This window comes from Ostrinia nubilalis, chromosome 4, assembly GCF_963855985.1.
Source record: "Ostrinia nubilalis chromosome 4, ilOstNubi1.1, whole genome shotgun sequence".
Classification (NCBI taxonomy): Eukaryota; Metazoa; Arthropoda; class Insecta; order Lepidoptera; family Crambidae; genus Ostrinia; species Ostrinia nubilalis.
In genome coordinates, this window is record NC_087091.1 from 3,979,252 (window position 1) to 3,995,653 (window position 16,402).

At 37.6% G+C, this 16,402-nt stretch overlaps 1 protein-coding gene across 1 annotated transcript in view; it reads right to left on the minus strand.

Annotated features, from left to right (window-relative positions):
- Positions 1–16,402, minus strand: part of LOC135071332 (uncharacterized) — a 32,851-nt gene that overhangs the window by 6,532 nt on the left and 9,917 nt on the right. The window contains exons 14-24 of the mRNA XM_063965125.1: positions 12,374–12,460; positions 12,088–12,177; positions 11,771–11,911; positions 5,222–5,296; positions 4,623–4,751; positions 3,819–3,914; positions 3,617–3,700; positions 3,414–3,479; positions 3,241–3,300; positions 2,822–2,902; positions 1,651–1,743 (exon numbers count right to left, since the gene is read on the minus strand). Of these exons, the coding sequence (XP_063821195.1) occupies positions 1,651–1,743; positions 2,822–2,902; positions 3,241–3,300; positions 3,414–3,479; positions 3,617–3,700; positions 3,819–3,914; positions 4,623–4,751; positions 5,222–5,296; positions 11,771–11,911; positions 12,088–12,177; positions 12,374–12,460 (1,002 nt within the window). The remainder of the gene's footprint in view (positions 1–1,650; positions 1,744–2,821; positions 2,903–3,240; positions 3,301–3,413; positions 3,480–3,616; positions 3,701–3,818; positions 3,915–4,622; positions 4,752–5,221; positions 5,297–11,770; positions 11,912–12,087; positions 12,178–12,373; positions 12,461–16,402) is intronic.

The following is a 16,402-nucleotide window of genomic DNA, read 5'->3' on the forward strand; positions in this document are numbered from 1 at the left end:
GTGACGTGAGGTGCCAAATGCAAACTGCGGAAAATGGCGGAGGAAATGCATGATTTAGCATGAATTATCATGAACAATATTAACTACTTATTTACCTCTCAGTGTCTTGAGGCAACTTAAAAAAGTACATTCTGTGTTTTTATTATTATTTAGGCAGTTAAATACTACACAGTATTTAGTACATCATTTTCTTTATTTTCAACCGACTTCAAAAAAGGAGGAGGTTCTCAATTCGACCCGTATGTTTTTTTTTTTTTTCTATGTTTGTTACGCGATAACTCCGCCAATTATGAACCGATTTGAACAAATCTTTTTTCGGCGTATAGGTAATACCTCAAGGGTGGTCCCATTTAAATTTAATAATAGAAAAAACAACCCCCAAGGGTGGAAAATTGGGGATGAACTTTTTTATACGCAATATTTTCAATTTTTAGTTTTTTTTTGTGTTCACGCATTTGAAGTCGGTTTTATTTTTTTAAAAAGTTATCTTCCATCATACACAAGAATACGCGTGCGTGAGTCAATGTTCGCTCGTATGTGAGGCCTTGTCGAATAGTATCCTGTAGGTGGGCCATCGTGCGTGTTTTGTTTTCGATGTAAACTCGCGGAGATGAACAGGCCTGATAATAGTCAGTTAAATAGGCAGGTTAAAGGTGGCGGTTCCCACCGCGACAGAGACAGGAGACTGAGACAAAAGACCGCGACTGTTACTTGACTTATGCCCGTTTTCACCACCAATCCCTTATTTTTAAGTAAACAAAATTCCTGTTATTTGTTACCATAGGCGACACTTAAAAAATAGGGATTGATGGTGAAAACGGGCATTAGGTTTCTGTCTCGCTCGCGAACTGACGCTAGTATTACCACAGAATAATAATAAGTACTACGTACAGAAGTTTTACTTCGCGAAGGTATTTAAAAAAATGTATGCTCAATGTCATTAACAATATGGTGTAATTTAGCCTGTCTCAAGAGTCAAGCACCATTTTGTTGACAAACGTCAGTGATCGGCACTGCGCCGAAGCTATAGGGCTGACTTCGGTAAAATGATGTGACGTGAGGTGCCAAACTGCGGAAAATGGCGGAGGAAATACATGATTTAGCATGAATTATCATGAATAATATTATCTACTTATTTACCTCTCAGTGTCTTGAGGCAATTTAAAAAAGTACATTCTGTATTTTTATTATTATTTAGGCAGTTAAATACTGCACAGTATTTAGTACACCATTTTCTTTATTTTCTTCCATCATACACAAGAATACGCGTGCGTGAGTCAATGTTCGCTCGTGTGAGGCCTTGTCGAATAGTATCCTGTAGGTGGGCCATCGTGCGTGTTTTGTTTTCGATGTAAACTCGCGGAGATGAACAGGCCTGGTATTACCTAAAGTCAAGTAACGGTCGCGGTCTCCCGTCTCGGTCTCGTATATCGGTCTCTTGTCTTGGTCTCAAATTCATGATTAAGACTAGGCGGTGACCACCGATGTTTAGTTGGCCGATAGTTGTGCCCGATTTAAAATTGTATGAAGAATCGGCCAAATCAAATCGGTGTAATGTGCGCACTTCCATACATGCCCATACTGATTAACTGCCCGACTAAACTATCGGCCGACGAAAAATCGATGGTCTGCGCCTAGGCTAAGTCTTACCAGCAGAAACAGCTTTGCAATCATTGCAGCGACACGTGAGGGATTGGCTGGTCTCGCACTGACAGCTCACCGTTGACTTTGCAGTATGACCACCTTTTAAAAATAACGTCAATGAGAAGGTATTTATATCAATTAATTCATTATTTAATTTTCATACTGTTTAAACATTAGGTATTAGCTTAGCTTTTCTACTATAATGAGGGTTTTCGCGAATGAAAGATCCGCTAGATGGCGGGACGTGGATGTGGGGTCTGACTGCTGCGTGATTGGTGGATTTTGACATATCTGTCAATGTCATGTCAAAAATAACCAATCATGCAGCATTTGGACCTCGCGTCTACGTATTGCCATCTGGCGGATTTTTTATTCGCGAAAACCTTCATTAAATAAATATTGTTTGTTCGGTGATCAATTGTTTTAAAAAGTGTACCTGTCCCAAATTCTTTATGAAAGCTTTTTAGTTCACAAGAAGTGGGGTCCATAAACGTTATTTTCGGAATTAGTACGTATTCGACTCAAGTTATGTTTGAAAACAGCCACAAATCGCTTAGCAAACAAGTATGAAGATGGAACGAAAATATTTTCTAAACTATCGCGACAAATCACAAGTCCAATTTTGGTCATAAGTTGAACTACGTTTTACGGCTTTGAAACCAGAGCTATATCTAGGGTGTAAATCTCTGAAGGGAGCTGACTGTTCTCATTTTACGACTTATGAGACGAACTTGAATATAGCGAGATGTGGTGAAATCATAACTAAAGAAAATAATACTTTTCTGTAGTACATGTCCTTTCTCTCAAATGTTTATTAGAAAAACTTTGAACACTCTTGAGTTTAGCTCTCTTTCAGTCAAATTAGTGTAGTGGATGCATTTAAATTCCAATAAATGAACAATTAAACATGGAATCATAAGAATATGAATAGTGTGATTGAATATGTAAGAAGATATTGAAAAGATAAATGACAAAACTGTGTTTCTAGCAGCTTGCAAAAATATAATATTGATAAGTAAAGCTTAATAATCGTACAAGTTATCATTGGAAATAATGTGTGTTGTGTAAATATACCACATGGATGATTTATGAAGAAAAAGTGCGTAGAGCTGTAGCAAGCCAACAGGCTTAGTGTTAACTTGGCATAGGGCGTGAACAAATAAATCATAAACCCTACCAGTAGGGGGTAAATCCGAATCTGAAGTGACGACAGCGACTGGCAGCATCTCAGCTGACGATATAGACATGATATTGGGCTCTGAAAATATAAAACAATATTTGTAGTTGCCCATGGGCCTACTAATTTGTTCTACTAGTAGTGTCACATAGATTTTTGCGGTAAGACTTCTAAATACAAATATTTTTACTACAAGCCGCCATGTGCTTCGTAAACTTCGATAGTCGAACGGTGAAGAGGTTGGACTGGCCGACTCCTGATCCAAGGAGCGAACCCCACCGCCGTTCGACTATTGTGGTGAACCCATTCCGTATCTAGCTTACCACGAAAGGTTAATGGGATTATTATAGTAATTTTAAAAACTTTTAAAAAAAGTTCTCAATCTTAGCTTACCAGTGATATTATAGCTTCAGATTTACCTGTACGCTTCAAACGGGGCGTAACCGTTTCAGTGGCTAAGTCTGTTTTAATTATATCGTCTGTAAATAGATAATTATTTGTTAATGTTTGTGGCCTTAGGCATTCATCGTCACGCATAAGTATGGGTTAAAGTTAAACAATGACTAATCGAAATACTAAATGTAATTCTTACTCAATATTTGTTCTGGAGTAGAAATCTTCACTGACACTTTTTTCTTTGGTTTTGATGCCGTCGAGCCTAAAAAAATAATATAATAAATGAAATTAATAATATTGTTGTTTCATCCTTTGTTACCACTTTTAAAGCAAATAAATCTATTATTTTCTATGCTGGGGGTTATAGGTAGTAACTACAGTTTAAAAAGTCCCATTTACCAGTCTTTGGGGTGTCAACGATGTTGCTTTTCGACGTCATCACAGACCTTTTGTTGACGTGAGTCGTTTCCAGTTTCAGTGATTCTGTTATAAAATCACAATATTCTGTTTATTTCCTTACGATAAAATATACCTACTGCAGAAATCTTATACATTTTATCTTTTAAACTTTTTTTAAGAATATTTTTTGATGAAAACCAACCTGTATTCATTCCGCATGGCTTATAAAAGGCAATATCCCCACTTATGATTCCAGCCGATTGGTTCTCGAATATAGGCGCGAAAGATATATCAGTTTCTGTAATTAAATAAACACTGTTAGTGGTGGACGTGGATCTTCATGAGCTTGAAGAAGAATGGCGAGAGACCGCACAAGACTGACGTAAATGGCGACATCTCCTATTAGAGGCCAATACACACTGGGTTGCTGGGCAATCGGAGTAATTAAATAAGTACCTATTCTGTTAGGCCCAGATTCCACCAAGGAGGAGGGGAGCAGAGACTCTCTCTTTTCTCGGAGATAATCAGATTTCGTTATTTCCACATCTCCTCTCCGTTCAGCTTCGGTGGAAATGGATAGAGCGGAGAGGAGAGGAGTTGTGCGGCCGATTCCCAGCTGCCTTCTTCCCGTGCTTCGCATACCTACCCGAAAGCGTCATACTTACGATGCGTAGACAGCAAATAAACTTACAGCTGACAGCTAAACACATATTTTTTCGTCTCGTCTCCTCTTCACTTGTGCCGTCTCCGCTGTGTATTTCTAAATCTGACATTTCACGGCCAAGTCACACTACATTAATTATACTTAATAATAAAGAAATCGCAGTAAGGAACCATAGACTTGGCACGTCTTTGTCTAGATTTCATTACTTTTTAGAGATAAACAAGCAGCTCCATCGAGACTTGCTAGTTTTTTACAGAATGTTTTTGGTGGGATTTCCCTTAGCTCTTTGAGAAACCTAACTCGCGATGATAATAACTGTATGTCCAATAATAAATTACTTACCAATATTATTGCAAGTGAGCAAAACTTGCGTGGCCGCATCTCTCGGTTGGTCTAGGCTGGACTTTTGTATTGAATGTGGTGCGCTTGTCAATTTGTTGTCGATCGAATTCATGATCTTCACTTGGGTTCCTAAAATATATTTACGTGTAAATGGTGAACGTGGGTTGGGAAACTGATGTCATACTATTAACGTACAAATATAAAACATGTTATTCCAGCGAACAAATTGTTATTAGAATTCCGTATCTCAACCGAACGAGTTCTAAGAAAAAGGAAAGGATGCGGATACGGTAGAAACATACAAATGGCAATGCCAGATTTTGTATGGAAGGTGGCGTCTTTTTTTTCGCGCGGCCATCGACCAAACTTTGTGAACAAGGTTTGGTCGATGGCCGCGCGAAAAAAAAAGACGCCAATTTCCGGCATTGTCTTTTGCAGAGAAAAAGATCTGACCGTTAAAACCCCGAACATTTTTAAATTGTGTGATGTTACAGTAATTATCTCGCATTTAGTTAGAATTGATGGCATTAAATCTACATTTTGATTAATTTATTAATACCTACAACAATATACGATGAATAAATGAATGAAAATTTAACCTAAATTGGTGTCCATTGTCCGCAATTTATGAAAATTGATTGGACTTGTATTTGCATTCGTAGTTTGCAGCGAATCTGAAAATATTCATAACCAAATTATATTTCAACACTAATGATGTTAAATGAATTAAGCACATTTACTTATGTATATCGCTTACAGGTAAACTGCTTAGGTAACTCAGTCAGTGCCATATGGGAGCGGCACGGGAGGGGTGACGTGAATATCGTTTCAGCTCGGAATGACAACTTCTCAAAATGACAACCGGGGCGCAAAATGTCCACTTCTCGAAATGACAACTTCTTAAAATGTCAACTTCGCTAAAAGACAACTTCTCGTAATGTCTATTTCTCAAAATGACAAATTCGCATTTGGTCAACTTCACATATAGATGACCCACGCTGAACTGTCCCACCAAACTCAATGACAGGGGGGCGCTACCATCGTTCAACTATATGGTTTCCAACATGGCAAAAATCTGAACCAGCGATCCGGTATTGACGGTGGCGCCCCACTGTCAATGCATAGGACAGTTCAGTATTTTGGAACTATACCTTAGTTCTTTAGAAATTTCTCTAACAAATATGGCCAACTGACATAAACAAATATGGCCAACTGACATTGTAGTCCAGTCAATGAATGCCTTAACGACGGTGTAGAGAGAAATCCGTGGAACACAATTTCTGACCTCGGGACTTTATTTAGCCTAGTTAGGTGGTAAAAATAGCAAAAGTCCCCGCCCTTAGCCCTTGAGCCGGCGGGGAGAGGGGGGTTTAAAGGTATCACTTTTCGGTTTTTCGCTTAATCCTCGGAAACTATGCGTCCTAGTGACATGACTACTATGAACCAAAAAAAGCTTATTCAATTTGCTACAGGTGAGACCGTCAAGTTTTTCTATATCTTGTATAGTTTTTACGGCATCTGCTCTAGAAGGTCTGTAAAATTGGAAATTTTATTGTTGTCTTACATGTTCCTTTCAGGAGAAAATCGACTAAATCAACATTGAGCAAACACTATAGACATGCGGGAGCATGTTAAGCCTAGTTCCAGGGAGGGGACTGCACCGTGCGTATATTTAGACGAACCAATTAGAGCCACTTTTGACTCCTCATCATTCAAAAACTACTGTGCATTAACACTTCAAATTTGGCTCATGTATTGAGACTTGCAAGATATACATAAGCTTCAAATTTCATAAATATACCTCAAACGGTTATTTAGGTATTGACGTTCAAAAATCGACATTTAGAACACTAAGATCTATCTATCATATGTGAAATGTTAAAATTTACTGATTTTTTATTTGTTCCTTTGTATTTACATAACTACCTTTCTGGATGCCAAATTTGAACCTTCGAGGTCATCTGGAAGTGGTTAGAATTTGGTCTATAGATCAAACATGTAGATTTTTGGACGTCAATATCTAAAGAACCGTTTGAGGCATATTTATGAAATTTGAAACTGATGTATATCTTGCAAGTCTCAACACATGAACCAAATTTGAAGTGTTAATGCACAGTAGTTTTTGAGTGATGCGGAGTCAAAAGTGGCTCAAAGTGGTTCGTCTAAATATACGCACGTTGCAGTCCCCTCCCTGGAACTAGGCTTAACATGCTCCCGCATGTCTAGAATGATTGCTCAATGTTGATTTAGTCGGTTTTCTCCTGATGGGAACATGTACGACAAAAATAAAATCACCAATATTACAGACCTTCTAGAGCAGATGCCGCGAAAACTATACAATTTATAGAAAAACTTGTCTATCTCACCTGTAGCAAATTGAATATGCTTTTTTTGGTTCAAAGTAGTCATGTCACTAGGACGCATAGTTTCCGAGGATTAAGCGAAAAACCGAAAAGTGGCACCTTTAAACCCCCCTCTCCCCGCCGGCTCAAGGGCTAAGGGCGGGGACTTTTGCTATGTTCACCTCCTAACTAGTCTAAATAAAGTCCTGAAGTCAGAAATTGTGTTCTACAGTTTTCCATCTATAATGCTTTATTGACTGGACTATTGACGAATTTTTAGTCTATGTCAGTTGATCTACTAGTGATGCGACAAATCTCTCGTTAATCGCAATTCTGTAAATGTAATTTACGGACTGCAACTGCTGCATGAGAATAAAGTTGGTTTCATGAGCTTGTGAAATAATGTGTATGATATTAAGAAAACGTGAGTATTATAGTGTAATTGTGTGCACAAGTGTTTGTTTACATCGATGGAAATTTCTAAAGAATTTAGGTTTACAAATCTGAAGTCACGTTGACGTTTGACCGTAATAAAAACACGCTGGCCGTGCCGCTCCCATACCTCAGGCACTAACTCAGTGCGCTAGACCTATAAATTGAACATCGTTTTATTATTGTACTTTCTATGATACGTTTATAAAGCACTTGATTCACAAAGTATTTTTGCAGAATCATAATGTAATCGTGTAATCATAAAGTAATCATCGTAATCGTGAGAAATGATAGACTTATATCTTAGAGCGCACACAAATTAAGATAACCTCTAGACACACAAATAAGGTGATCTTATTTGTAGAGATTTGGCGACAAGATAGGTACATTTAATATCTTAGGCAGCTTTTCAGTAAGTTGAAAAAAGTTAGTTCAAAGGTAAGTGAATCTATATCTATAAAAGCGAAAGGTCACTGACTCACTCACTCATCACGAAATCTCAGAAACTAAAAATGCTAGGAGTCTCAAAGGACATTGTCAGAAACCGCCTAAAAAACCGCCCAAAAACATTAACCCATCATAATTATTTTCTATTTTTTTTATTACATTAAGCACCCTTTCATTCTAATGGACACTTAAGCATTGAAAAATTAAATAAATAAGTCTTTTAACGTTTATTCTATAATACTATTACAACTTCCGGACGTTTTGGTGCGTGGCATGGTCTAAAACCTATCAAGTTCCATAATTTTTGCCGATAAAATCTGTACGAGGCATTACCGTACTTTATTGCTGGGAGTCCATGTATAGTGATGTTCCTGCGGCCATCATAGACAATAAAATATCGATTTTGAAAATAAAATAAATCGATTAAACTGCTTTGAAGACTAGATTTGCGTTAAAAGCTAAAAAGATATTGACAGTTTGACACTATTACAAGAAGATATCTAAAGTGTCCAACTGGTCGAAGGTCGTAAATAAAATAAAAATAATTAGGACCATAAACTGATATTCATGGTATCATAACTGTAAAAGTGTCAGAATCCGATGTTGAATCCAATGCCAGTTGAAGTGTGAGAAACATATATATTTTTTTTTATGTGACAGGAGGCAAATGAGCAGACGGATCACCTGATATCAACCTAGTATAGTTGCCAGTCTCTCATAATCTATGCCAATGAGGGTTTTCGCGATTGAAAAATCCGCCAGATGGCAATACGTAGACGTGAGGTCCAAATGCTGCATGATTGGTTATTTTTGACATGACATTGACAGATATCCACCAATCATGCAGCATTTGGACCTCGCGTCTACGTATTGCCATCTCGCGGATTTTTCAATCGCGAAAACCCTCATTCATAGCACATGTATAATAATAGACCAAATGAACTTTTATAGATTGTGAAAGAGAAGATAAAGATTTTATTATTTTATTAAAATCTTGCCACGAGGTAGTTTTTCAGTAGAAACCAGGATTGGATAATCGCTACAGGCAAGTATCAGAACATTTTATAAATATTTTTAATCGATTATATCCATGTGAATCGTTTTAATAAATTGTCATTTTACTTTTTCAATTAAAACTTTTTCAATCCCTAGTCTTGTCAAACTGTCATAATGTCAACAAATTATAAATGTCACGTCAGTTGACTCAATTTCAGTCTTCTGTGCGTTTATTGTATTTTTATTTCAATGAAATAGTGCTAAAGGGTTAGTACTAAAACTGAAAGCCTTTTTTCAGAAAGAAAACCAATGTGGTGCCCTTATTATTCATGCTGTTTGAAAGTTACAAGTCAGTGATACAGAGTTGCCGACATTATAACTCCGTAGTGATACCATACCAAAGAAGAAGTTTTCCTAAACACTTGTGTTGTTTTTATATGTGATCGAATAAAAAGGATTAATTCTACTGCTCAAATGGAATAACTTATCCCAAGAGACCGAATATAAAAAAAACCTCTCCATAGAAATTATCACCATCACGAGGATGTGAATTTTTTTGAGAATTTGATATTGGTCCTGTAAGAAAAGTAGTTGTATTTCAGTAGTAGAATCAACCCTTCTTGTTTCATCAGCAAGAGTAACTATAAAAACGCCCTGTAGGTAGGTATTATTAAGCTGAAGAGTTTGTTTAGTGTCAAAGACTGTCACACAGTGTAACTTAAATTGGCATATTATGATAATGAACATAAAAACTTAAATAAATATTTATGTTAATATTTTTTCTATTTATTTATTTTCCCAAAGCTTCTCAGTGACAGCTGAAACAGCAATACTGTTAACAAAACAGTAAAACTAAACTTGGAACAAACTGTTACAAATATGAGGGGTTTAATATTTTTTTACAAATTAAAATAAAACCGCATGTTGCTTTACTTTCTCGTATAGGTAATAAATGTAATTAATGGCTAGATTATTAATGTTACTTTGTTACCCTCAATAGTGAGGAAATCTTATAAAATGGTAACCCTGATTTTTATTGTCATTCAAGTGCTCTTTCTTCGCATAGGCTTCTGTGATTTGGCCAAGGGCCACACACATTGCGATAACATTATGCGACATTGATTTGACAGCAGCGGAGTGAAGTCTTGCGACTATGCAAAATGATACCCTGTAATCGTAGCGCATACAGACATAGACTGGGCGGGGCACATAGCTCGTAGAGCTGATGGCCGCTGGGGCAGGAAAGTTCTTGAGTGGCGACCACGAGCCGAAAGACGTAGCGTGGGCAGGCCTCCCACTAGGTGGACCGACGATCTGGTGAAGGTCGCGGGAGGTGCCTGTATGCGAGCGGTGCAGGATCGGTCTTCGTGGAAATCCTTGGGGGAGGCCTTTGTCCAGCAGTGGACGTCTTTTCGGCTGAAACGAACGAACGAACGATACGTATTACCACTATTTACCAGACATTACTATTTATTGCATACTCGCCGGATTACACGTAGGAGCACGCGCGTAACAGCTTCGGCCTTGCATTATTATAAGATCTTGTTCCGCCCTTTTACGAACTTCCTCCGTGAGGATATCCCCGCCGAATTCTATGATGAACCTATCAAAAGTCATATTCTGCAATGTCAACCCACCACAAGGTGGACCGACGACCTGATAAAGGTAGCGGGAAGGCGCTGGATGCAGGCCGCTACCAACCGTGCGATGTGGAAGTCATTGGGGGAGGCCTATGTTCAGTAGTGGACGTCCTGTGGCTGAAATGATGATGATGATGAAGAAATGAATGAAAATGACAAATCTTCGCACGTGTATAATACCGTGCCAAAGTAATCATATAATTTTGGCACCTTAATAACTATTGCCGTTTTTGTTGTAAAGATCATGCAGCGCTACTTGCGGATATTATTGGAAAGAAAACTATGTGGGCTCTAGATCTGAAGCCGCTTTAACGAACACGAAGTGCTCATACAATGCGGCGTATTTTCTTCCAGTCTTTAGTCAGGACTTTAGTCGAATTAAAACCCCGGTTGAACGTGATATAGCCGCACTAGAATACGATGCTTTTTTGCATAATCGCAAGACTTCGTTCCGGTGTCGACCGAATGTTATCATGATGTATGTGGCCCAGGGGTTACCGTAGCCGCTAAGGTTTGAAACTTCTTGCTTAAAATATTGTAGTCTTTGGCATAGACTACGATGGTAGTCATGGAGATAGGAGTTTGTTATCTCGTGTCAGATGTAAATGGTGAAAAGAAAACTCATGATTCGTGGTATTTTTATGTAATATGTAGGTATTTTATAAAAGTGGAACCCCGAGTGATCTCCAAAACCCATTCTATTATTATATACGATTCGGCTTCGATATCTATAATACAATAGGAGTTTATTTCATGTGTCAGATGACAAGGGTGGAAACAACCTACGATTCATGTTGTTTATTTACGTGCAATATGTGGGCATATTGTAAAAGTGGAATGCCGAGTTGTATTTCTAAAACTTGTTCTATTATTTTATACTATTTGGCTGCGACTCGGCGTGACGACAATACAAAACATTTTTCGCGAATCGGTGTTCATACATTCACACAATACATTAGACGCCATGTTGTCATAAACGACATATTATAAAATCGCTGTGATTTAATATTCTTAATCATTAATTTTATGGCAAGTGTCCATCAGGAATCATTGTTCTTACACACAGAATCGTATTATTTCGCTTTCGGGTAGTAATATGTCAAAATTGTTGGTTCTTTAGGCGAACAATGTATGGAGAACGAACATTGTCCTTTGCATGTGGTTTTTTTTAGAACGTAGGTGCTCACTAAGACGGGGTTTTGCAAAATTCAACCCCTAAGAAGGTAAAACGGGGTCCACGCGTACGAAGTATATTCACTTATGAACTAACTTTACGTATAATTAGACCCACCATCGCATAAACATGTGACATTGTTACAGCGCGTGGATTCGACCGCTTCCACGAATTTATTCTGGTTCTCCGGGTAGCTGAAAAACCGGTGGATCGTTTTGGACGACTCGTCAACTTTCTTCAACGGCATCGACTTCCGTTCTAAAAGGAGTGGTTTGTTACAACATTTCAGCATTTGTATAAACGAAATAATGAAGAATATTAAGATTAGTCAGCTTATTTTCAAAGAATCATTAGATTACAGTGCCATTAAAAAAAGGAAATGATTAAGTACCTACTTTTTCGGTGATGAGGAACACTTGAAACTGTGAACTTACTTGAATTATAAAAGAAGGGAAATCTGGAAGGACCAAGATTAATTTGCTTGAATCTTGACTTGAAACTTTTCGCAGAAGTGCCTACTCCACCTACAGTTAAAAGCATTTTAATAAATCAGCTGTAGTAAGTAACAATGTAAAATTTGTACTTGTACAATTATTTTCTCTCGTTCATGGGTATTAATTTCATCTTTATATTTAACACACACGTGGAATTTAATAAAAACAACCCTTTCCTGAAATTGCAACCCTTCAAAAGGGTTTATAGCTTAAAAATACAAGTTACCCGTGTCAGTTTTCTTTGCAGATGTACATTGCTTGATGAAGGCGCTAATACCGGCTGATTTTTGTTGCATTACATTGGTATGAGTCCCTAAAAACACAATATTAGTCAAATATTTACATAAACAAAATATCGCAATTGGCTGTTTCGTTTTAGCCAAATGATGTCCACTGCTGGACAAAGGCCTCCAACAAAGATTTCCACAATGACCGGTCCTACGCTGTCGGCTTCCAGGTGCTTTCCGCGACCTTCACCAGATCGTCGGTTCACCTAGTGGGATGCCTGCCCTGTCTTCAGGCCCGTGGTCGCCACTTGAGAACTTTTCTGGCCAAACCACCGTATTTACTTTGATAGTTTCTTATAATCGTGTTGTTTATCTACGTTATAAATAAAAGTATGTGATGCTAATGTGGCAATAAATTCCATTTGTTACATTTACATAAAGATATGTGGGATAACAAACAAGTTGTTTTGGACAGGTCGACTATAATAAATTGAGGTTGGTTTCCAATACTTCGAAAAGTAGGGTTTTATCTGGATCAGTGAAGGACTAAATATAATACGGCGGGATGTATGTCAATTGAACTTTCATAACTATTTTCATTGCGTACGGATTATTTGGTAAAGGTATTTTTTCCTTTTTTGCTAAATATGACAAAAAATACCTAACCTATTCATAAAAATCCGAACTTGACTAACACCCTTTTAATAATGACTTTTTAAAAATGAACGTCCTAATTTTTAAACCAATTATACAGGGTGTTACTTTGCATTCTTGCCATATTTACAGAGGTTACTATATTACTGATACTGAACACAAATCCGTAAAAAAATAATGCCCGAAAAATTTTTTTTTTAATCTTGAGTATTTTATTTTATCGACAATCTGTTAAACACATCACTAATTATCGTAACGCATGCACATCACTTGTTGGCGATGGCGATGAAGACTTTTTTACTTTTTATTGTATTTTTAAATATCTATTGCAATCTATTGTCTTTAAAATGTCTTTTTGACACTTGTAAAAAACTGAGAAATCCATCAATCACAAATCACGTTATAAATAATACAAAAATGTCTGAAGTGTATTCAAACAACGAATAATTTAATCAAAATGGTGCTTGGAGTGTCTGCAAGACGTCTTAGACGAAATGCTTGATGACGTACCCTTACGTTACACCAAATGCTCTACAACCAGCAGGATGGTGCTCCCCCACAATAAGGACGTCAAGTGCGCGAATAATACGTTTGGTGAACAGTGGATTGGACGAGTGGTCCAGTAGCTTGGCCACCACGATCCTCGGACCTGACACCAATGGATTTTTGGAGTGACTTGAAACGACTGGTATGCGCAGAAGAGATAAACAGTGTAAACGCGTTACATGAAAGGATTGTTTTAGTGAAACTGTGAGACAAAACGTTTATGTAAAATTATCACTTCACGGGATTTATTGCAACAATATCTATTTTCTAATGACCATCCCCGTCATCTTCAAGCAGTTATTTCCTCATTGGTTAATAGGGCATATAACCTATGCGACCCTGAACATGTGGAAGGGGAACTAAAACATGTGAAGGAGGTACTAAGAAGGAATGGCTACAGTGCTACCACAAGACAAATGGAGAGGAGGCTCAAGAGGGATAAGCATCCAATGGTGAGCAGGGAACCAGCTTTCCTTCCGTACGTGAAAGGGGTAACGGATAAAATTGGAACAGTACTCAACAAATACTCCATTAAGACTGTATATAGCCCGTTGTCAAAAGTAACGAAGGAAATTCGCTCGCCAAAGGATATTATACCTCTTCAGACGCCGGGTGTCTATAAGATCGATTGCAGCTGTGGTAGTTCTTATATAGGACAAACTAAGCGGTCTATAGCTGAAAGAGTCAAAGAACACATAGCGGCTGTAAAGAACCGACAGACGTGCAAATCTGCGATAGCTGAACATCTGTTAACTTCGGACGTTAATCACTGGATGGAACTTCATGACCCGAAAATCCTCTCAACTGATAGGCATTACCATGTTAGGTTGATACGTGAAGCCATTGAAATTAAAAAGCATAAGAATTTCAATCGAGAAGATGGATTTAACCTATCATCAGCGTGGAATCCGGTGATAACGAAGTACAAATCGCGTTCTAGGCCGTTCCAGAGAGACCCGGACACTGTTAGTGTAGTTTGTCGGACTGACTGTACCACTGACGAAAATATTGTGCAAATGCGGGTGGGTGAAGAAAACTCATCGCGCCGGAGCAGACGACGCCGCATCTCTTCAGTCTGCCCGCGACCATGACTCGTGCAACCGAGCCGAAACGTCGGGAGGGTAAATATTATTTACCGTTAAAATAGATATTGTTGCAATAAATCCCGTGAAGTGATAATTTTATTGTAAAAAATGCAACATAATAGTTTAAAATATTATAAAACGTTTATGTGTTGCGAAAACTAAAGCGAAAAACCTACGCTTCGCCGTGCTAGACTGTGCCTTCATCAGAAAGGAGGACACTTTGAACACTTGCTTCGCAGTACGTAAACTTTGTAAGTAGGAACTTATAAATAAATAATTAATTGTGAATAAGGTGATTTCATTTCATACTTAATTTATTAATTTGTAAAAATAGGGTACAATGTTAAAATTAATTAAAACCCTAATAATTATGATTTGGTTCCAACGAGACACAATTTCAACGGGACACATTTTCAATCAGACACATTCCCACGTGGACACATCAATTATTGTATCATCAGTTAAATGTTTTAATGAAAAAAATAAAACAAAATGTGTTAATTGTCATGGGCATGGGTATGTATTCGTCTGCCGTTTGGTGTAGTGGTTCAAAACGGACTACTATGCCGAGAGGTCCCGGGTTCGATTCTCGGCCGGGCAGAAATTGAAATGATGCATTTTAATTTCTGTGACCGGTCTGGGTGTTAGACTATCTATACTTATAATAAATCTGTAGAGAGAGGTAGAGAGGTCAATTCTGTACATGAAATATGTTTTCAAAATAACTATCAGGGGGTGATTAGTGAATGCCAAAAATGCAATCAGTAAAATTTTTGTCTGTCTGTATGTTCCTTATAGAAACAAAAATTACTCGAAGGATTTTAACAAAACTTGGTACAATTATTTTTAATACTCCTGGGCAGGTTATAGTATACTTAGGAGTATGCCACAGGAACGGGAATTAGCGGGAAAATCCTTTTGTATGAAAAATCTAAACCGCTTAAGTTAGACGCTTGAAATTTGGCATGCAGGTACCTTAGAGAACTTAAAGCTTAGACAACAGGATATTGCAAAATTAGAGTTAGCGGGAAAAAACATTTGTATGAAAAAATCTAAACCGCGTAAGATAGATGAAGGGGGTAATAAAACGGGATCCACGCGTACGAAGTCGCGGGCGGCCGCTAGTCTTTCCATATCTATGTATGTGCGGAAACGTCACGAAATCTGAATTTTAGCTGACCTCCTAACCCCTCATAAAAGCCAAGGTAAATTTTATTGATTGGTCTATGTTATGTTAACGTTATTTTATTGATTTAAGGAAAGTACGCGAATATGCTTATTTCTGTTTAATTTTGTTTTTAATTGTAATATAGTTATTTTATTTCATTTTCACTTTCATTTATTCGACTGACTGTATTGTGTCAGTTTGCAACTGTGTCCACGTGGGAATGTGTCTGATTGAAAATGTGTCCCGTTGAAATTGTGTCCCGTTGGAACTAAATCATAATTAACGTATTTTTGACGGTCCTAAGCCCGTAAAGTAGAAAGGAAAATCTGAAATCAACTGAAGAGTATTTTAAAATAATTATTATGACTGGATAAAAAGGCTGGTACCTAGAGCCATAAAACAACAGATTATTAAGAACTAGGCCACGCCCACTAGGTTTATTCCACTTGCACCTGTAGAACGTGCGAGACAAAATGGGTTTATTCCAATTTGTACTGAAAAACCAAATTTAATTTACTAAAATCTTAGTGTACTTTCTTTATGGGAGTCTCTTGTTTATCTTAAATAATAGGTAT